This window comes from Phoenix dactylifera, chromosome 2, assembly GCF_051530095.1.
Source record: "Phoenix dactylifera cultivar Ajwa chromosome 2, Ajwa_hap1_PhDact_Kaust_v1.1, whole genome shotgun sequence".
Lineage (NCBI taxonomy): Eukaryota > Viridiplantae > Streptophyta > Magnoliopsida > Arecales > Arecaceae > Phoenix > Phoenix dactylifera.
Window position 1 is genome coordinate 45666206 of NC_143191.1, and position 26743 is coordinate 45692948.

The 26743-nt window shown below is 47.5% G+C and overlaps 1 protein-coding gene across 2 annotated transcripts; it reads left to right on the plus strand.

Annotated features, from left to right (window-relative positions):
- Window positions 1–1395: 1395 nt before the first annotated feature.
- LOC103701185 (cytochrome c oxidase subunit 6b-2-like) lies at window positions 1396–26743 on the plus strand. 2 transcript variants are annotated; one of them, XM_088716644.2, is made up of 4 exons: window positions 1396–1657; window positions 2636–2724; window positions 2859–2940; window positions 26458–26743. In XM_088716644.2, exons 1-4 carry the CDS (start codon window positions 1649–1651, stop codon window positions 26725–26727), a joined length of 450 nt encoding a protein of 149 aa, XP_088572770.2. In that variant the 5' UTR covers window positions 1396–1648; the 3' UTR covers window positions 26728–26743. The 2 variants fall into 2 exon arrangements, with proteins under 2 accessions (XP_088572770.2, XP_008781379.4); XM_008783157.6 differs by lacking the exon at window positions 26458–26743 and adding an exon at window positions 24308–24665 and having other exon boundaries at window positions 1483–1657.

Sequence of the window (26743 nt, forward strand, 5' to 3'; positions counted from 1 at the left end):
AAGATTCTGAATCTGCTAAAGATGAGGTAAAACAACTTCTTTATGATATTTATGCTATATATGATGAAAAAATTCGTGGATCTAGAACACAAATACAAACCTCTATTTCTTCTTCTAGTAGTTCTCGTTCGTCATCTATTTTTTCATTCATTGCACAGAGAAGACACACACATGCTTCAAGTTCCTCTTCATCTTCTTCATCTTTAAGTAGTGAACTAGAATTTTATTTACGAAATGATCTTCAGTCTGCATATGATGAAAATCAAATAGAGAATCTAGATGTATTATCTTGGTGGAAGAGTGTTAGAAATCAATATCCTGTTATGTCTGCAATTGCACACGATATTTTAGCTGTGCCGATATCCACGGTAGCATCGGAATCCGCTTTTAGTGCAGGTCGGCGTGTTCTTGACGAAAAGAGAAGTAGGATGACGGGTAAAACGGTGGAGATGCTTCTCTGCTTCAAGGATTGGTTGGATGCTGAGGCAAGACTTCAAGATAAAGGTGGACATAATACAACATCCTCTGATGATGATGATACAAACACTACTGAAGACTGAAGACTGAAGACTGAAGACTGAAGACTGAAGAGTGAATACTGATTCACTGAATCACTGATGATTAGTAAGATTTCTTAATTTTTTATAATTGTACTTTTTTATTGTATTCTGGAGGTCAGACCAAGGTCCAAACCTCGGCCCTTTCTTAGTTTCTTATTGTATTCTAGAGGTCAGACCAAGGTCCAAACCTCCCTTCATGTACCATTTTGATTTAAATTAATAAACTGGTAGGGGTCTATGCCAAACCCCCCACCATTAAGGTGGCTTTATATTCATAAATCCTTAGTTTTCAATATTTATTAATTTTTTTAGGAAATTTATGAAGCATTAATTTTTATCGGGCCGGGCCGGGCCCAGGCCCGGACCGTGCCAGGCCCGCGGGCTGTGCCGTGCTTGGCCCGCGGGCCTAGAGCGGGCCGTGCCGGCCCAGGCCCGAAGCGGGCCGTGCCGGGCTCGACCCGCGGGCCAGTACCCTGTGACCCAGCACGGCCCTCTCAAATGGGCCGTGCCAGGCACGGCCCGGCACTGTAGCAAGCGGGTCGTGCCAGGCACGGCCCGCTTCGTGCCGGGCCGTGGGCGGCCCGACCCAGTGCCCAACTCTAGTGGGATGGTCTTGTAGGCCAAGCATATATATCGATAGGCCAATGGGGCAGCAGATTGGATAGCCTCCTATGTGGCTAACCATTCTGAAGAGACCTTGTCGATAGCTTCCTATGCGGCTAACCATTCTGAAGAGGCCTTGTGGATAGCTTTTTATGCGGAAGAGGGAACTATCTGGTGCCTTTAGAACTTGTTATCTTTTGATTTTTTTTAAATGTATTCGTACCTGTTATGTATAATACATCTATTTCAGTAGTAATAATAATAATAATAATAATAAAAATAATCAGCTTGGCCCGTAGCGGAATGCAGCCTGGCCCAAGTTTCAGCTTTCCGTCCCAGTACGGTCAGCTTGTCGACTCTGATGCAACGGTCGAAAATCTACGGAGACAACGGGGATCCATTTTTATTACGTTCGAACAAGGGCGTCCGGCCTCCGTGGTGAGCCGCATTCCGGAGCTTCGTCTCGTGCGGCCAAGAAGCTACCGATGGCGGAGGTAAACGACCCTCACCACTTTCTCTCTATCGACCAATCGATGTTACGATCGCTCGATTTAACCCTAGCTGACCCGATCTTTCTCCTATTTCCCCTCCATTTATTTATGTATATGAGATCGCTTACGGATCTGCTAATCTTTATCGGCCAAGAATCTTTCTAAATATTTGATGCTTTAGGGGATCTTGTCAAAAGTTCTCTCCTTTAGCTTCTTAGATGGTCTTCTATCTATTTTTCTTTTATCTTTGATCCAAGCAATTTCTCAGCGCTTCTTATACAAGGGCTTCTTTGTTTTTTTCACTGTAAATATATGGGGTAACCCGTTGACCAAGGTTTTTTTTTTATTTTGTTTTATAATTTCAGTTCCATTTTTTTTTGGTTTTCTTGATGGGATCATCACGTAATTTTCACGTTTTTGTAGTTTCATTTGTTTTCCTTTTGTTACCATGCTTTTTTTTTTTTTCTTCTTTTTATGCTGCCTGATGAAAGAATGTTCCCTTTGGCTGTGGCATTTTCTTTTCTGGCGCACTGAAGAATAAAAGAAGTAGAATATATAAATACATTGCAATTTTTCATCTACAAATACACAATCTCTTTCATCTAATTCCATGAGTAACAAATGTTCTAGTTGCCATAAGCAACTTATTCATACTATATCGAATGCTTCATTTGTGTATAATTTTATGAAATTGCTCAGTCAAAGCCGAGAATTGTGAATATAATCTCAGAATTGCATAACTTGCGAGTCAATCTCAGAATTTCTTAGATGCTTGGATGGTCACGTAACTTGTACCTAATAATGTTGTTCTAAAATTTTGTTGCATCTAGTTTTTTCATTTGATTTTTTGTGCTTAAACATTAGTTTCCTATTAGGTTGCTTGATAGCTTTATCTCAACACTTCTCCTTCTTTTAGTATGAGAATGCCTGTGGAGAATATTTCATGCTAATCTTTTTATATTATTGCGTCTTGTTTATTAGATTGAGTTGAAAACTGCACCAGCAGATTTTTGCTTTCCCTCAGCAAATCAGACAAGGCATTGTTTTACTCGCTACATTGAATATCACAAGTATGGTTGTTTTAATCTATATTTAATATGCAAGTAGCATGCTGACCGCTTACAGTCTGTTTGGTGCATCTTCTATTGACCATGCCAATTCATATTGTAAAAGTAATTAGCCAGACGTATAACTGCAAATTCAGGTGTTTGAAGGCTAAAGGTGAAGATGCTGCTGATTGTCAAAAGTTTGCCAGATACTATAGATCTTTGTGCCCACTGGAATGGGTGAGTGCTTATGCCTCCTGTTCTAGCACACTTATCTTCAGTCTAATTTGTACTTTAATATTTATCATCAGCCTCACAGAACCATTATTTTCATGTTACAGTACAGATTCCCTTGTTGTTTAAAGTTTATCCTGTGTGGGAGTCCTTTGAGAAGTTTTTTGGTACAACCTAATATGGAATATAAACTTGGTGGCCATTCCCTTGTTTGGTTAATATGAAATCTAGGGTCCTATTTGTTTGCTAAGAAAGTAAGAGAGAAGAAAGAAGGAGAATGACCTATACCATTCTTTAGTAATGAAAAACAAAATTGTAAGATCAAATTTAAGTAGATAGTAATACCCACATTTTTTCTTTAAGAAACCTAGAATTTTTTCTCTCCAAAAGAAGGCTTTTAAAGGGAAAATAACAGATAGGCAAGTAGACTAGGAGGAGACAAATATATATTGACTATTTTGCCTACAAATTCCACTGCAGTTTTTTTATCCCGATTAAACATAAGAAAGTTCTTGATTTTCCTTTCTTTCCTTTTTATCTGTTGGTATTATTTTTTATTCATTTTCTCAGCAATTGAATAATATCTAAGGCTCCTCTAGCTTCGTCTTCGCCAGTTGGATTTAAATGAGGTACAAGTTTTATATGTTTCAAGTTTGTTAAGTTAATTTTTTATGGTTATGTTAGATTACATGTTCCAGATGATTGAAATTTGTTAGCAAATTGATGTGAATTCAATGCTAGGTGATGCAAAAAAAAAAAAGAAAATGGATTGCATATTAAGGAATGAGAATGTAAATATAATTGGGAGTGGAGAGTAGTATTACTTGATGATCATTGCCAGCTGAAATTGTGTAAAAGAAGGGGTTTACAAACTTGCATTTTCAGAATTGGACCACCTGGCATCTGAATCCTGGGAAAGAAGAGTATTGTAACTGGTACTTGCATAGGTGTGGATAAGTGAACATTATGATATGCATGAGAGTTCTAAAGCATATATGAATTAAGGACATGTGCACCTTATAATTGCCAGTGCATTATAAATATATTCAGTAGAAAGAGTAAATAAAGATTTGTTGGGCAAGCTCTTTTCTTTTTGGGAGGATTGGGTAAGAGGATATGCTGGTGAGTGGTGGGTATTAGATTGCTGCGTCGTGGATGTAGGAGATAGTAGTTGAGAATATGAAAGAGAACCTTGAGAGCATGGCTTAAGATATAAGACCATGATGAGAGATTGCTGGCCATTTGTCCTGACTTAACCCAAGATAATGAGAAGGATGTCTCAAAGTTTCTCGAACTCTGACAGCATAATTGAAACTTTTCAGTTTCAGTCTTAACCAAATTTTCTGTGATTTGTTTTGAATTTCTTGTTAACTTATTTTATACATCGGCAATTCATGCTAGTCTTTTGCCATTTCTTTATTCTCAAACCTTGATCGTGAATGAGGTTTTACTGTGTCTTTAACATTCTTCAGTAAGCAACTAATTTTGTCGCTTCCATATGATCTCGTTGACTTCCTTTTTGGTCATTCTCTTTTTTAGCATCTTGTGTTGAATAAACATCTTAAACTTCACTGGAGAAGATGGACTTTAGTGAACGTTGTTCCTACCTGATAAATACCTTCTCTATTTTCTCCTCTTCAAATGTACAAACTCCAGCAAGAAATTCGATTTAAGGACGACATGGAAGAACTTGATCTCTCGATGCAATGAGGAGCACAGGATCTAGAACAGCAAATATTAGCTTGATATATTTGCATGTTGTGGCTGTGGGTTTAGTTCAGTCCAAGTGCATCCCAATTAGACATAATTTTATATAGGATTGCTGTTGGAGGTAGAGAAGCAATTGGAGCATAAGGACTGGTTATGTGATAGCTAGCATGGACACTTGAGGGTCAAATTTGTGACTGAATACTTCAACCATTGGATTGAGAGCCTCAAGAAGCTTACTTTCAGAGTTGTTAATCCACCTATTGCTCAAGGTTGATGAAGCTCCAAATGCATGATGGACCCATTGAGCTTGCCTAGTGTCAAGGATGTCATCATAATTCCGCTTTGAGCATTTGTGCTATAATCACATCTCTTAATTTGTCGATAGTATGGTCATCATCTATATGTCAGGAAATTGAAAGTGCTTTTATCTAAATTTGATTGTGATCATAAATGTTTAAGGATAATATAAAATGGAATCATCATGGAGAAACCTTGCTTATTAGATGCATGAACACCATGAACACCGTATCAGTTGAAGAGAACGATTAATGTCTGTCCAATATCTATGGACATATCATGGTTCATCGAAATATGCACATTATTTTTACAAACATTGATAGTTTATGAGATTTGTTGTTCAAGAGATTATGAACAAGTTGAAACTCAATATGGTTGGGAACTTGGCATCTTAAAGTTGACATGCTTGAATAGAGGAAATGAAGGGCACAAAGTGTTGCTTTTTTTCCTTTTGCACATACGCTTTCTCGATTATGCTTAAGATCTTTTTAAATACTGCGAAATTTTGTTCAGTATGTTGTTCATGTGGATGCATTTCATCGGTTGTTGGGACATGTTTTTGAGTACTAGTCTGTACTGGGCATACCATACTTTATTGCCAATAAACCAACACCCGGTATGTCCTGTGCAAAATCTGTACTATAATGATACTGCACCAGCTGGGTGCCAGTATGGGTACCCAAACTGGTACTTAAAATAGTGGTCGATGATGGCTGTTTTGAGCTTTAATCTGGTGGTCTTAGTGGCCAGTTGGATTCATTTGATGTGTCGCTGGTCCTACTAAGATGCAATGTGATTGTAAAAAATCTTCAGAACACTATCATGCCTATAAGCAGCTACTATCAAGACCCAGCAAATTTCATAAACAAGCTAAACAAGAATAGATTGTCTTTAAATTTAGAACAGGTTCAACTGCAGAAGCCAGAAGATGAGTTGGGGCAAACCACTTTCGGTAAGGTTTTAGACACTCATTCCAATGCACAGGCTGTCGATATCTCCCGGCGCTTTGTTTGGTAAAAGCGTCGGTAGATTTCCTGCGAACGCCCCCCAAAGCGTGGGTAAGACGTCGGGCAGGTGGGCGTGGGCTCGGTTTAGGCCGACGCGTCAGGAAAGCGTCGTCAATCTATGCCGACGCTATTAAGCGTCGTTCATCCGCGAGGTAACCGACGCTTAAAAGCGTCGGTGAACTTGGATCGACGCTTCAAACGGTTGGTTTTTGTCGGACTAGGCCGACGCTTAAAAGCGTCGGCTTATGGTTCTTGACCGACGCTGTAAAGCGTCGTTAAAGGCGTGCCAGATTTCATGCCATTTTGCTATTTCCGACGCTTAAAAGCGTCGTTAAAGGCGTGCCAGATGTCGTGCCACTTGCTATTTCCGATGCTTAAAAGCGTCGGCAATAGAAATTTTTTTTTAAATTTTTTTTTCGTAAAAGCAATTTTTAATACTCTATATACATTAAATTCTAACAAAACAAATACACTAAGGCCCTGTTTGGGGGAGCTTTTGGAGGGCTAAAAAGCACTTTCTGGCCCTCCAAAAGTACTTTAAGATAAAAAATGATGTTTGGTAAAATTTTTGAAAAGCTGTTTCAGCTTTTGCGGGAAGCTGAAAACAGCTTTTGGGGAGAAGCTCCAATTTGGAGCTTTCCGAAAATGCTGTTTTCAGCTTTGTCAGGAAGCTATTTTTTGGACCAAAATACCCCCATTTAAATCACACTTTTTTCCCCAAAACTCTTATCCCGCCTCTTCCTTTCTCCCTTTCCCTCTCTATCTTCTTCTTTCTTTCTCTCTATTTTTTAGAGAGATAAATGATCATTAGAAGGATGAAAAATTAATTTACATTAATAATTATAATATTTAATATATTTATTATTGTATTATACTATAAATATAATATTATATTACATTATATCATAATACATTGATATGTTATGTTAAATAATTTAATATTATATTAAATTATTATTCTATAATAGATAATGTTATAGTACTATATTATAATAATATTATATTATATTACATTAATATTATACTATATCATATATTTATGTATTAATACATATTATATTTTATTATGCTCTGTTGTATAATACTGGTAATGTCCTTTATGGTCATTTTGTCACACAAAAGTACTTTCTCAGTTTGTTTACCAAATACATGTTAAAGTGCCACAGCACTTTAGAAATGTAGTTACCAAACAACAAACAGCTTTTTATAAACGCTCTGCTTCAGACAGCTCTACTTCCAACAGCTCTACTTTTAACAGCTCTACTTCCAAAAGCTTTACTACTAACAGCTTCCCCAAACAGGGCCTAAATCACATAGATAACAAAATACACGTCGCAAACAAGAACTTTTCATTCAAAATTTTCATATTATCATATTTGATTATATTGTACTTTAAAAATATTCTAAAAACATACATCTCAAATTCCTAAGTATACAATCTACGATGTATCAAGGGTCGACGGCATCATCATCTCTACGAGTAGATTAAGTATCAGCAACTTACAAGCAAAAAAATACTTTAGAAACTAAAAATACGAAAGTCATCACGCTCATACAAGAATAAATTATAATTACATAAAATATTCAAATAGATTTAGTTATGTACCGGAGAAGCAAATCTCTGCAAAAAAGATGAAATATGGTCAAGCTGATCCTGCAAAGATTGTATCTTCAACTCTTGGCTCTGCTTCAACTCCGCTATATCAGTCATATGACTCTGCCTCATCTCCTCTATCCTTGTCTCATATGACTGCTTTATCTGTGCCATCTCTGTCTTCAAACTACAAATCTCTGCAGTGCTAGTACCTTATTTGGCATCTTGGGTATATCGACTCACTGCAGACAGCTGAGTGGGGGTGACTCCGACACTATAACCCCTCACGCGACCATAACATTCTGGGCCCATCAATTCGGCATAGACCTGAGCCTCGACGCGACTGGCCGCATCGGATGATGATGACTCCCCGACGCGCTCTGAAATAAGAGTTGTAGCTCTTTCCTATATCTCTCTCAAAAAAAACAATCACATTAATATTTTAAAAGAAGTAAAATTAATAAAGAAGTTAGACACAGCTGACCCTTGCGTGCAATCGATCCTAAAAAGCTTGATAGAAGACTTCCAGCTCTATTGATGGGCTGTCCCAATTCGTTGCATCGGATGATGATCTTCTCACCCGGAGGAAGCTTCCACACATCCTTTGCTTGAGTGGGTCCCCGTCTCGTCCTCACCGTCCCTTGTCCATCTATTAAAATTAAATAAAATATGTCTTAAAAAGTTGAAGACAAATATGAACATAAAATATGAACTTTAAATCGAATTACCCTAGATCCGAAGCTCATCCTCCGGGCAATCAGCAGGAGGCTCACGCTGAGATCCTGACTCGTGCTGCTGGTGCTCACATGGCTGCTGGGACTGCAGGGACTGATCAGAAGTAGATCTCACCTGAGAATGCTGGAACTCCACATCTCTAAATCATCTCCCTCGGGGCATATTGTTACCTAGTATACAAAAAAAAGAATCAATATACATCTATATCGAAGTCCATGCATTGCTGCTTAGTATATTGATTAAACAAAATTCCAATATGATTTTATCGACGTGGTATGGTATGGATCCGTACCGTACCATGCTGGTCGCCAATCGATACGGGCTCCGGTATTGGTTTGGCTTTCCTTGAGCCCTACCATATCATGAGATACATCATTTCAAGAATCAACATAACCTGTAAATGAGAATATTTTATGATTGTTCCTTGAGCACAAGTGGGAGTGCATCAGACATCACCACATAGAGTTCAGAAGCTAACAATTATCTACAGTTACTACCATGGAGGAAGTATACATGTGCCAAAGAACAGGAGGCTTACCTGTTAACTTTCTTGCTTTACATAAAAGATACTGTAAAATCATTCAGCAAAAGTGTAGACAATTTCTTGTCACGAAAAAAATAGAAAGATCCTGAATTCTGCTCTATTGTAGCACCAAAATCATGCAAAATATTCAAAATAAACATAATCACTCTTAAAAATTGGAAGACCTTCAATATCACTCCATAGGTCCAAGCCAACACAAGACAACACAATATTGGAAAAAATGGAGCATCCTACTCAGAGAAGTGTGAGCATTTGCATGTTTCTTTTTTTTTTTTTTTTTTGAGGATCTAAGAAACATCATAGCAATTGTCGGCACTTAATTCTCAACTATATTACCAAATAAATACTAGTAAAATGTCTAGGCTCTTATGGTGAAGCATCAAACCTATAGCCTATTTATAAGTTCTCTGTTGAAAAAATGTTACTGACTGTCAACTTATGCTAGTGATTAACATATTTTTTAAGGTAATACATTTTTATTTCTACAAATTATATTGCACAAGTGTTCCCGTGTCACAGTTTTTAAACACTCTGGACACTTAGCACCCACACCATACATGCCTATGTCAAGAAATTCAATTTCTTGAGTGCACATATTGTTTGGTAAAACTGCATCTCTGGACATTCACATCAATGCATAAGAGGCCTTCAAAACATTCAATTCTATGCAATTTAGATATTGGAGACTGTTGGGGGAAAAACCCCAAGTCATACCGCCACGGAGGCGCTCGGCCAAAAAGCGCCGACCGGAAAGGCGCTCGGCCGAAGAGTGCCGACCAAAGAGCACCAACCAGAGGGATGCTCGGCTAGAGAGCGCCGATCTGAAAAGATGCTCGACCCAAGAGTGCCGACCGGAGCGCCAAGAGGCGCTCGGACCAACCAACGACCAAATAGGGATGCTCGGCTAGAAAGAGCCGACCAGAGGACGCCGACCAGAAAAGCGCTCGATTAGAAGGCGCTGACCAGAGAGGAAAGCGCGCGAAATAAAGGCGCTCGGCTAGAAGGCGCTCGACCAAAGGGCGCCGACCAGGAGCATTAGAAGCGACCCCGCCACAGGGCGCCCCATTGGGCGACCAGCTCGGCTCGGCACCCCTGCCGAGCCGATTGCCTTGACCAGATGTTCAACTCCTACCTAACCCCTGAGGGACTTGACAACTCCACTACAACCTGCCGCTATCTCCAAGCCGTCAAGGCATAAGATCTCCGCAGGTATTTGGCACGACCTGCCATTAATGCATGAGACCCCCTCAAGTCTCCGATGCGCTCAGTCATTTAATGAACACGGCTCAAGACGATCTCCGGATCACTGAACCATCAAAGCGTATGGCTCTCCCTGACCGCCGGTTCATTCGGTAATAAATGCGCTTACCATCCATGGACCCCGGGCCTACCACGGCCGGCGGTTCAACCACTCCAACAGGTCCGATCGACCGTGACAACTCCCTGGTTCCGGTCTGAGTCGGCCTTATTTTCCACTATGCCATTAATAGGCCAAATCGTGCCCAATTATTACAAAAGAGGACAAACTCCCTGTCACCTCCCGGGCAACATAAAATCCCTCTATAAAAGGGAGCCTGGGAGGAAAGAGAGGAAGAGGGACCGAAACACAACAGCACAGACAATTAAGCACCAATATCCTCTTATTCTTCTTCACCCTCTGGCTTGCTCTCTCCACATATTTGCCCCCTCTGACTTAAGCATCGGAGGGCCGGCGCTAGGGAGCCCGGCCACCGGCTTCTTTTTTGCAGGACGGGACAGGACAGGACGCACTCTCCTCTCCGCTCTCTCACACACCCCAGGAGGGCACAGGAGGACGCAGCCGGCCGGCGCACCGCCGTCCGCCCTCCCCGCGGCGGAGCTCCTTCTTCCCCAGCTTCGCGGCGGCCCCCGGGTCCAATTTCCAGCAACAGTTGGCGCTAGAGGAAGGGACCGAGTTCGCTGCCATGAAGCTAAGAAGCAAAGGGGCTTCCAATGCCTCTCGACGTCCTCCACCCAGCCCTGAGCATTCCGTCCGAAACTCACCACCTCCGGCTGAGCCAGTTCATCAAGTTCGGCCGGAGCAGTTTGATGCCCTGGTGCAACAGGTGCAGGCCCTGGCTACCGCTGTCCAAAGCCTGCAGCCCAGGGGCATCCCAACGGCACCGCCTCCTCCGGCTCCAGTTCAACCGGAGCCCCCTACAAGCGGACTTCCCCTTCGAGGTCAGGACTCCCAAGTCCAGGCCTCCCTCTGGAGAGAGCACCCAGCTAGGGGCTACGGAGGCTGGCCACAGCCTTCAGAAGCTGAGTCGGTTCCAGGGCAACCTGCGCTCGAACGAACCGCTGCAGCGATCTTCCAGAATGACGAACTCGACAAGAAGGTCGAGAAGCTGGAGCGCCAAATCCAGGCACTCCACGGGAGAAAATCAGGACGTGACGACGACTTCGAGTTCACTACGAAGTCCCCCTTCTTCCTGGAGATCGAAGATGAACCGGTTCCGCTACGGTTCAAGATGCCCTAGGTGGAGCCCTACAACGGCAAGGCTGATCCCCTTGACCACCTGGAAAGCTACCGGGTCTTAATGGCCCTACAAGGAGCCTCGGAGGCCATGATGTGCAAGGCTTTTCCGGCGACACTCCGAGGACCAGCCCGGCTGTGGTTTACCGGGCTGAAGCCGAGTACTGTCTCCTCCTTTGAGCAGCTCGGCAGACAGTTTGCCGGCAACTTTGCCGCCAGCCAGCCCCAGCGACGGACGTCCGACTCCCTCCTAGACATTAAGCAAAAGGAAGGAGAGTCCTTCAGGGAGTATTTGGACCGGTTCACCGCCGCAACATGGGAGGTCCAGGAGCTTGACCAGTCAATCGCAATGTCAGCACTGAAGACTGGATCCCGGTCTTACAGGTTCCTCTTCTCAATCGAGAAGAGTTTCCCCTCGGACCTCACCGAAATTTCGCTCGGGCGCGGAAGTACGCCAAGGCGGAAGAGGCCGTGGTAGTTAGGCGGGGCGGGACCGAGCAGAACCCCAAGAAGAGACGCCGCGAGGAGCGCGGCCAGCCCAGAAGCCCGTCTCCGCGACAAGCTAAGAATCCGCCCCGCCCGAAGAGTCCACCCCGGTTGAGGGGACCGCCACAGCAGAGGTCACCACTCCGCCCGAAGTTCCAACTGCGGGCCCATGCACCCGAGGAGAGGTATGAAAAATACACTCCCCTTAACGCTCCTCGGGCTGAAATCCTCATGGAGATTGAGAGTCGGGATCGCATCCGGCTCCCACCTCCGAAGCCAGACACCAGAATCCGGCTTGATCTCCGGAAGTATTGCCGTTTCCACCGGGATCACGGCCATGATACCGAGGAGTGTTACCAGCTCCGAAATGAGATCGAAGCACTCATCCGCCGAGGGGTGCTCGATCGGTTTGTGCAAGGCCGGCGTGAAGGGAAGAAGCCCGCCGAAGGAGCAGCACAGCCTGAAGGTTCAAATGCCAACAGGCCCATCGCCGGCGTCATCAACACTATCCGAGGCGGGACCTCGGCTGGGGAGGCCTCAGGGGAAGAAGCCTCCTCGAAGTGCCCGCGCACCTCTGAAGCCGTCTCCTTCTCAGATGATGATCTAGAGGGAATCGAAACTCCCCATGATGATGCCGTGGTCATCTCCATGATCATAAACAAATTTGATGTAAAGCGCATCTTGGTCGATAATGGAAGCTCGGCGAATGTTTTGTATTATGGTGCCTATTGTAAAATGGGGATGACAAAAGAGCAACTACGGAGGATGAATGCTCCGTTGATTGGATTCACTGGGGATTCAGTCCCAGTAGAGGGCGAGATCGACCTTCTGGTCACAGCCGGGCTCGCCCCTCGTGAAAGTACCGTGGGTATGAGCTTCCTTGTAATACGCCTGCCCTCGGTTTACAACGCCATCCTCGGAAGGCCAGGACTCAACGCCCTCCGAGCAGTGGTCTCGACTCACCACCTGCTGATGCGATTCCCCACCAGCCAGGGAATCGGTGAAGTTCGAGGGGACCAAATGGTGGCAAGGCGATGCTACCTAGCGACCCACGAGGCAAGACGACCAGCCGAGGTACCTGCCCCAACAACTGACCAGCCCTCAACTGAAGTTATGGAGGCACGGGTCAACCCCCAGAAAGAGCGGATAGAGCCTGGTGAGTTGTTAATTCAAGTTCCCTTACGAGAGAACTTTTTCGAGCTAACCGTGCAGGTCGGCTCTGGCCTTGGCGAACACGAGAGGAGTCGCCTCGTCAACTTCCTACGGGACAATATGGATGTCTTCGCATGGTCGCCTGCAGACATGCCGGGGATAGACCCGGAGATCATGGTCCACCGGCTCCAAGTGAAGCCAACCAGCAAGCCCGTGCGACAAAAGAAACGAGGCGCTGCCCCTGAACGACAACGAGCAGCAGCCGAGGAGGTCGGCAAGCTCCTTGAAGCTGGCTTCATCCGGGAGATATCCTACCCGGAATGGCTCGCCAACGTGGTCCTCGTCAAGAAAGCCAGCGGGAAGTGGCGTATGTGCGTGGACTACACCGACCTGAATAAAGCCTGCCCAAAGGACAGCTTTCCACTCCCCAGCATCGACCAGCTCGTGGACTCCACCTCGGGTCACGAGCTGCTGGCATTCATGGACGCCTTTTTCGGATACAACCAGATCCGCATGGCGCCAGAAGATGAGAAAAAGACAGCCTCATCACCGACGGAGGAACTTACTGCTACAAAGTGATGCCGTTCGGTTTAAAAAATGCCGGGGCAACTTATCAAAGGCTGGTCAGCCGAATCTTCAAAGACCAAATAGGCCGAAACATGGAGGTCTACGTGGATGACATGCTGGTGAAAAGCAAGGTGGTGCAAGACCACATAGCCGACCTCAATGAAGCATTCTCCACACTCCGAAAGTACCAGATGAAGCTCAATCCAGCTAAATGTGCATTCGGGGTCACCTCCGGCAAATTCCTCGGCTTCATCATTACACAACGAGGAATTGAGGCCAATCCAGAGAAGATCCGAGCCCTCCAAGAGATGGCGCCTCCCAGGACGGTCAAGGAGGTACAACGGCTCACAGGCCGAGTGACAGCCCTTGGGAGATTCATCTCCCGCTCGGCCGAGCGCTGCCTTCCATTCTTTGCAGCCCTCAAGAAGCCGAAGAACTTTTTGTGGTCGGACAAGTGCCAGCAATCTTTCGAGGAGCTCAAGCATCTACTGGCTTCCCCTCCCCTGCTCACAAAGCCTCAACAGGGAGAGCTTCTCTATCTATATCTAGCTGTCTCCCCTGTAGCGGTAAGCTCGGTCTTGGTCCGAGAGGAGGGTAAACTCCAAAAGCCAGTATATTACACCAGCCGGGTCTTGAGGGACGCCGAGACCCGATACTCCAAGCTGGAGAAGACTGTCTATGCTCTGGTCATCTCAGCTCGAAGGCTCCGACCCTACTTCCAAGCCCACACAGTGGCCGTACTGACCGATCAGCCGGTCAAGCAGATCTTGCAGAGATCAGACCGTGCGGGCTGAATCACTAAATGGGCCATCGAGCTCGGGGAATTCGACCTCGAGTACCGATCCAGACCGGCGATCAAAGCACAAGCGCTCGCAGACTTTATAGTCGAGTGTATCATACCGGACGAGGCCGAGCCCGAGCCTGAGCCACCAACGGAGCCGACCCCGAGTTTGATATGGACTCTGCATGTCGATGGCTCTTCAAACTCGGGGGTAGTGGAGCGGGACTTATCCTCACCAGCCCGGAGGGGGTGGTCGCCGAGCAAGCCTTGCGCCTCGAGTTTTCCGCTTCCAATAATATGGCGGAGTACGAAGCGCTTGTCGCCGGGCTCAAGCTAACCAAAGAGCTAGGAGTGAAGGACTTAAAGGCCTTCAGTGATTCTCAGCTCGTCGTCAACCAAATTATGGGCGACTTTGAAGCCAGAGACCCGACCATGCAGAAGTATCTTCAGAAGGTATGGGATCTCACCTCGACCCTGGATTCTTTTCACATTCAACATGTTACCAGGTCGGAGAATCTCAGGGCCGACCAGCTATCAAAGCTGGCGTCCTCTCGCATGAGCGAGCTTCCCAAAACGGTAGTACTGGAGTATCTCCAAAGGCCCAGTACAGACGAGCCTGAGCAGACCCTCTGCACTGAGTTCGAGCCAAGCTGGATGGATGAACTCACCAGCTACCTGCAAGACGAAGTCCTCCCCACCGATGAACGAGAGGCTCGCCGAATCAAGCGCTCCGCCACCCGATACATACTATATGAGGGAAGGCTCTATCGGAGATCTTTCACGTCTCCCCTCCTCAGATGCCTCCGCCCAACGGAGGCTGATTACGCCATGCGCGAAGTCCATGAAGGAATCTGTGGAAATCATCTGGGAGGGCGAGCATTGGCCCACAAAATTCTACGCCAAGGATACTATTGGCCGACACTCCAGAAGGATGCTATGGGCTTCGTCCAAAGATGTGACCGGTGCCAAAGGAACGCCAATGTTCAGCGCCGGCCCTCGGCTCCTTTGACTTCTATCAGCTCCCTTTGGCCTTTTGCCCAGTGGGAAATTGACATCCTCGGGCCATTTCCACTGGCCACCGGGCAAAGGAAGTTTCTGGTCGTCTCCATCGACTATTTCACAAAGTGGGTGGAAGCTGAGCCCCTCGCCCGGATCACCGAGCAGAAGATGCGGGATTTCGTCTGGAAGTCCATTATCTGCGGATTCGGGCTTCCCCGCATCCTTATCTCTGACAACGGTCGCCAATTCGACAACATCCACTTCAGAGAGTTCTGCTCCGAGCTTGGCATTGACCATCGCTTCACCTCGGTCGCGCACCCTCAGACGAATGGAGAAACCGAGGTAACTAACCGTACTATTTTGCAGGGTCTCAAAGCCAGGCTCGACAAATCCAAAGAACAATGGGTCGAAGACCTATACAATGTCCTGTGGGCTTACCGGACCACGTTCCGCGTCCCCACCGGCGAGACTCCCTTCAACCTGACATACGGGACGGAGGCTGTCATCCCACTGGAGATTGGGATTCCTTCTCCAAGAGTCGAGCATCACGACGCCAGCTCCAACTCTTTGCAGCTCAGAAGCAACCTTGACCTAGTCGAGGAAACGAGGGAGGCCGCCCGAGTTCGTATGGCGAGGTACCAGCAAAAGACAGCTCAGTACTACAACGCCAGGGTCAAAGTCAAATCTTTCAGACCAGGGGACCTTGTCCTCAGAAGAGCTGAGGCCTCCCGACCAACTGAGCAAGGGAAGCTGGCCCCAAACTGGGAAGGACCATACCGAGTCACGCGCATCCGCCGATCCGAAACTTACAAATTGGGGTCTCTAGATGGGACTCCCATTCCGCGGAGCTGGAACTCTGAAAACCTCCGCGTGTACCACCAGTAGAACCCCAAGGGGTCCCTCATTATTCAACTATTGAATTTCATTCTGTGGATTTCATTTCATAATAAACTTATGATCTGCATACTCATTTCAAGCTCACCGATTTTCCTGGTTATCTCATGATCCCAGGTTTATTTCTCCTCCCCTGACCACGGTTGGGATGCCCCGATATCTCGGGATGATAGAGTACCCACGTGGACTCCCTGAAGATGGTTCATGAGTTCGTGATGCGCTCTCCATCGGCCAACGAGCTCGGCTCGTTCTCCTACCCTGACCACGGTCAGGATGCCCTGTCACAACGGGATGCCCCGATCCGTCGGGATGGCTCGAGACGTCGAGATACGGTCTTAAGTGACCGACGAGCTCGGCTCGTCCTCCATCGACTTCCACCGACGAGCTCGGCTCGTGCTCCATCAGCCAACGAGCTCGGCTCGTTCTCCTACCCTGGCCACGGTCAGGATGCCCCGAGACGTCGGGATGCCCCGATCCGTCGGGATGCCCTGAGACGTCAGGATGCCCTAATATATTGGGATGCCCTGCCACAACGGGATGCCCCGATCCGTCGGGATGGCTCGAGACGTCGAGATACGGTCTTAAGTGACCGACGAGCTCGGCTCGTCCTCCATCGACTTCCACCGACGAGCTCGGCTCGTGCTCCATCAGCCAACGAGCTCGGCTCGTTCTCCTACCCTGACCACGGTCAGGATGCCCCGAGACGTCGGGATGCCCCGATCCGTCGGGATGCCCCGATCCGTCGGGATGCCCCGGTTATAGGGAAGCTCGAGACGTCGAGATATGAGTTGCGGTCCTCTCTGACCAGACGAGCTCGGCTCGTTCTCCATCGACTTCCACCGACGAGCTCGGCTCGTGCTCCATCAGCCAACGAGCTCGGCTCGTTCTCCTACCCTGGCCACGGTCAGGATGCCCCGAGACGTCGGGATGCCCCGGTTATAGGGAAGCTCGAGACGTCGAGATATGAGTTGCGGTCCTCTCTGACCAGACGAGCTCGGCTCGTTCTCCATCGACTTCCACCGACGAGCTCGGCTCGTGCTCCATCAGCCAACGAGCTCGGCTCGTTCTCCTACCCCGACCTCGGTCGGGATGCCTCGAGACGTCGAGATGCCCCGATTTATCGGGATGACCCGATGCATTGGGATGCGGTCTTCATTGACCAAGACGAGCTCAGCTCGTTATTCGCCGGCTTCAGCCAACGAGCTCGGCTCGCTCTCTATTCTTGGATTTCTCTGCCGACGTCCCCAAAAAACGGAGTCCGAGCAGAGAAGCGTCTTCAGTCGCCTCGGCGCCAGGACGCACACGGTACAAGGTACCCATTTAATTAATGTTTCCACATTAATGTCTCTATATTGTCTATTCTATTCTTGGATTTCTCTGCCGTCGTCTCCAAAGAACGGAGTTCGAGCAGAGAAGCGTCTTCAGTCGCCTCGGCGCAAGGACGCACACGGTACAAGGTACCCATTTAATTAATGTTTCCACATTAATGTCTCTATATTGTCTATTCTATTCTTGGATTTCTCTGCCGTCGTCTCCAAAGAACGGAGTCCGAGCAGAGAAACGTCTCCAGTCGCCTCGGCGCAAGGACGCACACGGTACAAGGTACCCATTTATTTAATGTTTTTACATTATCTTATCTACTCTTGGATCTCTGCCGACGTCCTCAAAGAACGGACCCCGAGCAGAGGAGCGTCTTCAGTCGCCTTGGCGCAAGGACGCACACGGTACAAGGTACCCATTTACTTAATGTTTCTACATTATCTTATCTGTTTTGGATTTCTCTGCCGACGTCCTCAAAGAGTGGACTCCGAGCAGAGTGTTTTAGTCGCCTCGGCGTGAAACACTCACGATACCAACAAACTTGGTATAAACAGTGTTGAATCCCCGTCACGAGCTGACGAGCATTCGACCCATTCGCTGGAAAAGAATCCGACCCGCCCCGGCAATGTGGGGCTCGGACCCAAAGTTTACTAACTTTGCTAAAAAGTTGTCCCAGTGACCGCTTTAGGGCTTGGTCGAAATCTGGGCTAGGCTCGGAAAGACTCTCCGAGCCCAAATCCCTTAAGCACAAGCGTTGCTATACCACTGGTCGAAGGGCCGAGCAATGGAGCTCGGCTAGCCAAACCTAAAACCAAACCCTGTGGCGGGTAAAGCTGAGGCCCTAGGGCCCATGTCCTCGGAACCTAAAATGGATCCGAGCAGAGAAACTTGGACTACAACAGACGAGTTTCCAAAAAAGTATATTCATTTCAAAAAGCCCGTAGGCTGAGTACAAAAATTCGGATTTGGCCCTTACAAGTATGGGGGACCATCCCGACTTTACAAAAATAACAAAAATTACACTAAGGCTCGAGCTCGACCACTTCGGCTTCGGCAGTATCGGGAGCGGTAGGCTCAGCAGTCGGGGCTTCAGTAGCCTCGGCAGCAATGGGAGTAGCCTCAGGGGCGGCTTCGGGGGCGGCTTCGGTCGCCTCGGCTGGACCTCCCTGGTCGGCCCCCGGAGCTTCTGCCTCCGCCTCCGGCCTCTCGACCCCTGCTCCCGGTTGGAGCAGGTTTACATCGAAATTCGGGAGAAGCCGCCGCAGTTGGTTGCGGAAATTCCGGAAGACTTGGATTAGCCCGTTCACGCCCTCCTCTGCTAGGAGGTCGTGAAACTCCTCCGACTCGCGGAAGAGCCTTACCGCATTCTGGGCTTGCTCCCGAGCCTCGAGCTCCCGAGCCTCGTGGTATGTGGCCTTCCGCTCGAGGATTTTTATTTCCCGCTCGAGCTCCAAGTGTCGGAGGCGGGCATTCCCCACCTCCTGCTCGCGGGAGGCCAACGCCAGCTCGGCTGTGGCCAAACGAGCCTCGGCGGCGTGCACTTCGGACCTTGTTAGTGTATGCGCGCCCTTCTCTTCATCGAGCTCGGCGGTCAGAGCTCGAATTCCTTCCTCGGATGCTCCAATTCTCTCTTGGAGCACCTGACGTTCGGCCTCGGAGGCCTGGTACCTCGCCTCGGCGGCCAGGTACCTCGCCTGGGCCTCCTCGTAACCGCGCTGGCACCTCCCGGCCCGCTCCCGGTAGTCTTGGACTATGTGCATCAGCATTTCCGTCTCGTGCAAATGCTGTAAAAGAGACGAAAAGAAAGACATAAGGCGCTGCGAGTAAAATTTTTTTACAAATTACACAGACGAAAATTTTACTTACCCGGACGGCGTTGCAGCGGGTAGCGTCCATGAAGGCATTGAAGCTCATGGACTGTATCATGGCCCGGTCGGCCGGGAGCAGCGCGACCCGGAATATTTCGCGCGTCACTCGAGGATTTTTTGAGGGCTGAATCGCCCTCGAATACCGACCAGGTGAGTGCAAGAGGCACTCGCTCCCCCGAGCCTGATGGGCCCGGAAGGCCAGCATCGGCTGGCCTCGGCGGAGCCGACCCCGAGGCTCCCTGACTGCTCCCCGGCTCGGAGCTAGGGGGCTGGGGTCGGACAAGCGGCCGATCTGACTGCCGCACGACTGAGGCGGGGCGCGCAAGCGCGGGACCCGCGGAACTCCTCCCCTGGTCGGCAACTGAAGCATCCTGCCGACCAGGGATTTGTGCCAAGGGCACCGGGCATGGGAGCACCACCGAAGCTCCCCGGGAGCCCGAGCCCCTGGAATCCGCGCCCTCCCTCTGACCCGCATCGGAATGCGCGGGGCGAGAAGGACCCGCCTCGGCCACTGCTGTCGCCGGGGTCGCTGAGGTCGCCGAGACCTTCTGCTTCTTCCTCGGCTCGGCGGGCTCGCCCGAGAGCTCGGCTGCCCTCTTCTGGAAGCGAGCATAGAGGACTTCGCTTTTAGTCACCATCTTTGCGATATCTGCAAAGGCGAACAGGATTAGAACATTAGAACAGTAAGGAAATAAAAAGAGACACTAACTATCGTTACCATGGGGACGTACCGAGCTCAAGCCCACGTTCACCAAAGCGTCCTCACATATGAGGCCGTTCAGTAAGATGCCGTCCCCGAGGCTGCGGATGGCGTCGAGGATCCCCTGCTCACGTGGAGAAAGTCTGGGGGATTTGTTGATGGACTTGAGTTGAGCCGGTCCCCACCTGGGGTCAAACCCCCAGGACTGTGCAGAACCAAGGAAGAAGAATTTCTCCTTCCAGCCATGAATGGATGAGGGGGCACCATGAAAAAGTGGCCGACCCGCCCGAAGGGCAATGTAGAGCCACTCACCGTCTCCCGGATTCGACTTAAAAATAAAAAGTCGCCGGAAAACGTTGACAGAGGTCGGAATCCCGTGCAGTAAGCACAGTGACAGGAAACCGATCACTGTCCTCCAGGCATTCGGAGCGAGCTGCGCCGGAACAAGCCGGCATACCATCAGCAACTCATTCACGAAGCCGTGAAGAGGAAATCGGAGACCGGCCCAGAGTGACTCTAGGTACACTCCAATCCGGCCTACCGGAGGATCAGTTACCCGATCCCCACGCCTGGCGGGTTCCAAACGGAACCCGTGAAGAGGGAAGAACCACTCTTCGGTCATTTCGACCTCCAGGACGCTCATGGTAGATACAACCTCACTGGAAAGAGAACCCATTGAGAAAGAGAGATTAAAAAGAAAAAGGGGGACCTGGGGAAGACGTCGGAGAAAAGAACTTCGGACTGTGAAAAGCTGGGGGAAGAAAAGCTAGAAGCAGAAGGCAATAGGAAGGGGACGGAGGGCCAGAGGGGGAGTTTATATAAACCTCCCCAACGGCCCCGATCGGCAAAAGAAAAGCCGCACCCCATTGAGATGACCACACGTGTCAGTCCAAAAGACAGAACGACGCATTTAATTAGGGCTAACGCTTCGAACGCCGAAGCGCCCCATCGGATCGTGCGGCCCCATCATGAGCCCACGGCGCGAGGACGCCTCGCAAAAGGTGTCCCAATAATGAGGATTTTCGGGAAAGAAGAGACGCCGCCTATTAAAGGCATTTCGAAGCGTCCGATAATTCAAAATGCGCAATAAATTAAAATTTTCAGAATTCGTAACGGCCCAACTAAAGCTACTTCCCGCGCTCCAGCTGGTAGCCAACTGGAACTCGGAAGTCGGAGGGTAGTGTTGGGGGAAAAACCCCAAGTCATACCGCCACGGAGGCGCTCGACCAAAAAGCGCCGACCGGAAAGGCGCTCGGCCGAAGAGTGCCGACCAAAGAGCACCAACCAGAGGGGTGCTCGGCTAGAGAGCGCCGATCTGAAAAGATGCTCGGCCCAAGAGTGCCGACCGGAGCGCCAAGAGGCGCTCGGACCAACCAACGACCAAATAGGGATGCTCGGCTAGAAAGAGCCGACCAGAGGACGCCGACCAGAAAAGCGCTCGATTAGAAGGCGTTGACCAGAGAGGAAAGCGCGCGAAATAAAGGCGCTCGGCTAGAAGGCGCTCGACCAAAGGGCGCCGACCAGGAGCATTAGAAGCGACCCCGCCACAGGGCGCCCCATTGGGCGACCAGCTCGGCTCGGCACCCCTGCCGAGCCGATTGCCTTGACCAGGTGTTCAACTCCTACCTAACCCCCTGAGGGACTTGACAACTCCACTACAACCTGCCGCTATCTCCAAGCCGTCAAGGCATAAGATCTCCGCAGGTATTTGGCACGACCTGCCATTAATGCATGAGACCCCCTCAAGTCTCCGATGCGCTCAGTCATTTAATGAACACGGCTCAAGACGATCTCCGGATCACTGAACCATCAAAGCGTATGGCTCTCCCTGACCGCCGGTTCATTCGGTAATAAATGCGCTTACCATCCATGGACCCCGGGCCTACCACGGCCGGCGGTTCAACCACTCCAACAGGTCCGATCGACCGTGACAACTCCCTGGTTCCGGTCTGAGTCGGCCTTATTTTCCACTATGCCATTAATGGGCCAAATCGTGCCCAATTATTACAAAAGAGGACAAACTCCCTGTCACCTCCCGGGCAACATAAAATCCCTCTATAAAAGGGAGCCTGGGAGGAAAGAGAGGAAGAGGGACCGAAACACAACAGCACAGACAATTAAGCACCAATATCCTCTTATTCTTCTTCACCCTCTGGCTTGCTCTCTCCACATATTTGCCCCCTCTGACTTAAGCATCGGAGGGCCGGCGCCGGGGAGCCCGGCCACCGGCTTCTTTTTTGCAGGACGGGACAGGACAGGACGCACTCTCCTCTCCGCTCTCTCACACACCCCAGGAGGGCACAGGAGGACGCAGCCGGCCGGCGCACCGCCGCCGCCCTCCCCGCGGCGGAGCTCCTCCTTCCCCAGCTTCGCGGCGGCCCCCGGGTCCAATTTCCAGCAACAGTGACCATGATCAATGGTATGGATATGTGAATTTTCATTTGAAGTAAGGCAATTACTGATTTCTTGGGAAGTTGCTGGAGATGTTTCCTTCCTTTGATTAAAGGTTCTTGGGGAAGCTGGGGGGTTGGATTTGTTAACTGATCCTAGGCCTATTAATCTCCAAGGAGGAAAAAAGTCCCACATGATTCAGGCCGGAGAGTGTTGGGTTGATAAAAACGGTACTCAAATGGGCTTACAAGCCTATAAATCCAGTAGAAAATTCAATCCAAATCTTGATAGATTATCTAAATAGGCTCTTAGGAGAACTGATTTGATACTCAATTTTTTAACTTAGCCAAATAGCAACAAAATAGTAAAAAATAATAATTGTTCATTGTGCACCAACGATCATACTTATCAGGGTTGCCGCTCGATCGAGGTTTGAGGGCTGCTCGGACGGCGCCGGAGAGGAGGAAGGAGGAGGAGATCCTCGGGTGAAGGCAAAGCTAGAGAATCTGTAAAAAAAGAAAAAAACACCCACGAACACACGAACAAGAAGAGGCGGAGAAGGAGGAGAACAAGCGAGAAGGAGGGAGAGGAGGAAGGAGGAGAAAAATACCTCAGGTGGAGGAGGTCGGGGTTGGTCGGTTGGCGCCGGAGAGGAGGGAGGAGGAGAGGAGGTTGGAATCGGACGGTCGGCACTGGAGAGGAAGAAGACGGGTGACTAGGGCAGCGCCGGAGAGGAGGAAGACGGAAGTTAGGGCAGTGCCGGAGAGGAGGAAGACGGAAGCCGGAGAGGAGAAATAGGGGGAGTAGCTAGGGCAGAATGAGGGCTCGATCGGATTCAGGCGCTGGGTTTTGAGGGATTCTAGCCTTAGACGGTGCTTATAAGCATCGTCTTTGGTCGACGCTTATACGTGTCGTGTATATTTGACGCTTATAAGCATCGTCTTAGGCAGGGGACAACAATGACGCTTAAAAGCATCGTCATAGGTCCAGTTCCCATGCTTTCCAGCAACGATTTCGCTAGAGGACTGTGACGATGCATTTAAGCGTCGTCGATTCTTTCAAATTGCCAACGATCTTAAAAAGCGTCGGCAAAATTTGGCGCAGCAGAAAATTTTGCCGACGCTTTTTTCTAGCGTCGGCAAAAAAGGGCCGGCTTTTTCTAATTTTACTGTAGTGCCTATTGTCAATGGAACCATGTTGCGACTCTATTCTGTTTTCTCATCTCTTTCTTATGCTTTTTGGAACTTTCCTTTCTTCTTAAATTTACTTTACTTTATTATCATTATTTTTATCTCTGTTAGTGGCACTACGCCAAAAAAGTAAATTTCCGACTCTTATTTGCCGACGCTTATTCCAAGCGTCGGCAAAAATTTTTCCCCCGTCAACATTCGCCGACGCTTTTTAAAAGCGTCGGCTAATGACGACGCTTAAAAGCGTCGTCAAAGTTAATATGTAATTGACGACGCTTTTAACGACGCTTTTTAGCGTTGTTAAATAACGATGCTTTTAAGCGTCGTTAAAAGCGTCGTCGGAAGCCAAAAAACCACCTCATTTTAGTCCCACATCGGTGGATCTGAAAAAAAAACTGTTTATATAACCAAACCCAACCACTCTGCATGGATGGAATGAAGGTACCGATCGGGAAGGTTGTTTATATTTCTCTTTGTGTTCTATCAGCACCATGGAATGGAGGAGAAGATGCACCATGGTGATAAGCCTATCCAACCTTCTTATCTGACTTACAGCCTTTTTGCACCTTATGTATTACTAACTGTCATGTTTGATTTGTCTCTCCCCTTTTTATTGACCCTTTTTTGTTTCCTGACTGATCCAGATTGAGAAATGGAATGAGCAAAAGGAGAGTGGCACTTTTCCGGCCCCCCTCTAAGTGACCAATGCCTAGAACTTTGCTGCTCTTGACCACTCTTCCTAGATTCCTAGTGCTGTTACAGAATTCTTGCTGCTGATTGCATGACAACTTTTATTTGTGATGATTTTTAACATTTGCTTGAACAAAAGGATGACTGGTAATGCGTTGATACAACTTTATCAGCAAATTATTTCCTTGCAAACCAACTCAGTGGTCTTCATGTTGGTTTCTGTGTTGGTTATCCCATATACACCTCGCTATGTTTAGCTTCAAGAACTATCTGCAGTGAAAATGTGAAATTATGGGAGTTATCCTTTCATCATTGCTGGATTTGGTGGAAATAAGTCTGGCCCATCGGATTGCAATGGAATTCTTTTGAAGAGGCACTGACCTGCTGCATTATTGAGACATGGAAGGAGGCCCACCGTTAATGGAGAGAAAAACACAGGAGAGAATCTCCATTGAGGGAAAAGGATTTCCTCTATCATGTAGGTGGGGGTCCGCCCAGCCATCATAGAGAAAGATGATAGGGACATTGGATCGAGGATAATCGACATGAGAAGATTTTTAGAAGAACTTGGAGAGGTGGCCATTTTTGTCATTCTCGGGGAGTACTGCATGCAAATCTGTGGTTGCGGATCGCTTCTTAGTGGTTGTTGGTATGGCCTGCCGTCGGACATAATATCAAAGCAAGGCCAGCTTATCTAGATTCCTGCGTCTAGGGAACTCTTACCTGTTAAACCTTAGGCCATTATATTGATGAACGATGAAGTGCGACATGCCTTATGGATAGAAATTTCATTGGTGAGACTTGGAGGTTTGCCATAATCCTATTTTGTCTAATTTTAATTGGCCCAGATTGGGTGGGTTCTCAATAAGTTTCAGGTGAAGAAAGGAGGTGTATCAAGTTATCACTAGTCAAAAGCCAATAAAATAAATAATAATAATAATAGTATATTATTATCTATTATAACAATTATTATAGTGATAATTGTTTAAATATAAAAATAAAATGATATTTTATGAAGCAGATAATAGTTGTTACTATGAGGATCCATGGGGGCGTGTTTAGTTTCACATTGGTTATTCGTTGGATGGATCTTGAATATTTATACAAAATCAAGAAATCCAAATAATATCTTTCGGCTAGTCATTTTGGGTGAGGTTTTTGAGTTGTTACAAATAGTATTAGAGCGGATCTAGCCCATAACCTATGTGGACTAGGGACATTGCAGTACGGATCTATTGAGGCTGACCACAGACTGATTGTAGTGTTTATGATTAGATTTGAATGGTTTTGAACTCTTAGCCTGATTAGAATATCAGAGCTTAAACAGAGAAAGTATGTGAGGACTTGTATGGGCGTGTGTTTAGTTTCACATCAGTTATTTGTTAGGTAGATTTTGGGTACTTATACAAGATCAAGGAATCCAAATAATATTTTTCGGTTGGTCTTTTTAGGTGAGGTTCTAGATTGTGACAGTTACAAGATCTATGATGATTTCTATGATGGTCTACTATAATAGCATACCAACTCTGCATATGGCATGACACAAGATATAAGCTGCTTTCCTACAACCTTCACTAGACGGTTATGCTCATCTCGTATCACAAAACCTACTGCAGTTATGTCACCACATACAGATTTATCAAAATTAATCTTTAAAACACCAAGAAAGGGATAGCCAAACTATCTAACGCCTTGATTATGTAATAATGATTATTATGATGCATCTGGACAAATAATATCTATGATAAAAATAATAAATATGCAAAATTTTATTTGTTCAGACAAGTCATTTTTGGCTACGTTTGTTTGTTTGTGAAGGGAAAGAAGTAGATATTAAAGCTTGTGCCTTCATTGGGAGAGAGAGCGTAATCAAGAAACAAATATATGCCGGTCAAACTTGCATGTGGCAGGCACAACCACTCCAAAGGAGAAACATCATAGACTACTCCTTTTGTATCTACTTTTATTTTTTATAGATAAAAATGGATTATTCAAAAATTATTTTTTAAATATTTATTTTGCTATTCAAAAAAAAGAATCAAATGGATCTTGTGGCTTTATACCTACTAATGCTCATGCAAGCTTCTTTATTTTTACACATTAGAAAGCAAATCAACTCTGGGAAGCATCTTGTGGTGCGCTTGAAGCTGGTGGTCAACCTACGAGGCGCTTCCTTCCTTTAATACATCCAATACAACGCGTTTGCAATTATACATGCAATATGAGGCGAATTTACTCCTACGCGTGGGCAAACTGTTCGACCGCGTCCGCTCTCCACGTCCGCTCTCCGATTTCCTGGCAATTATACATGCAATACGAGGCGCATTTAATTGATGGAGTGGGAGTGGATCAAAATGGCAAGCGAGGTGACTGAAAACTTGTTCTCGTCT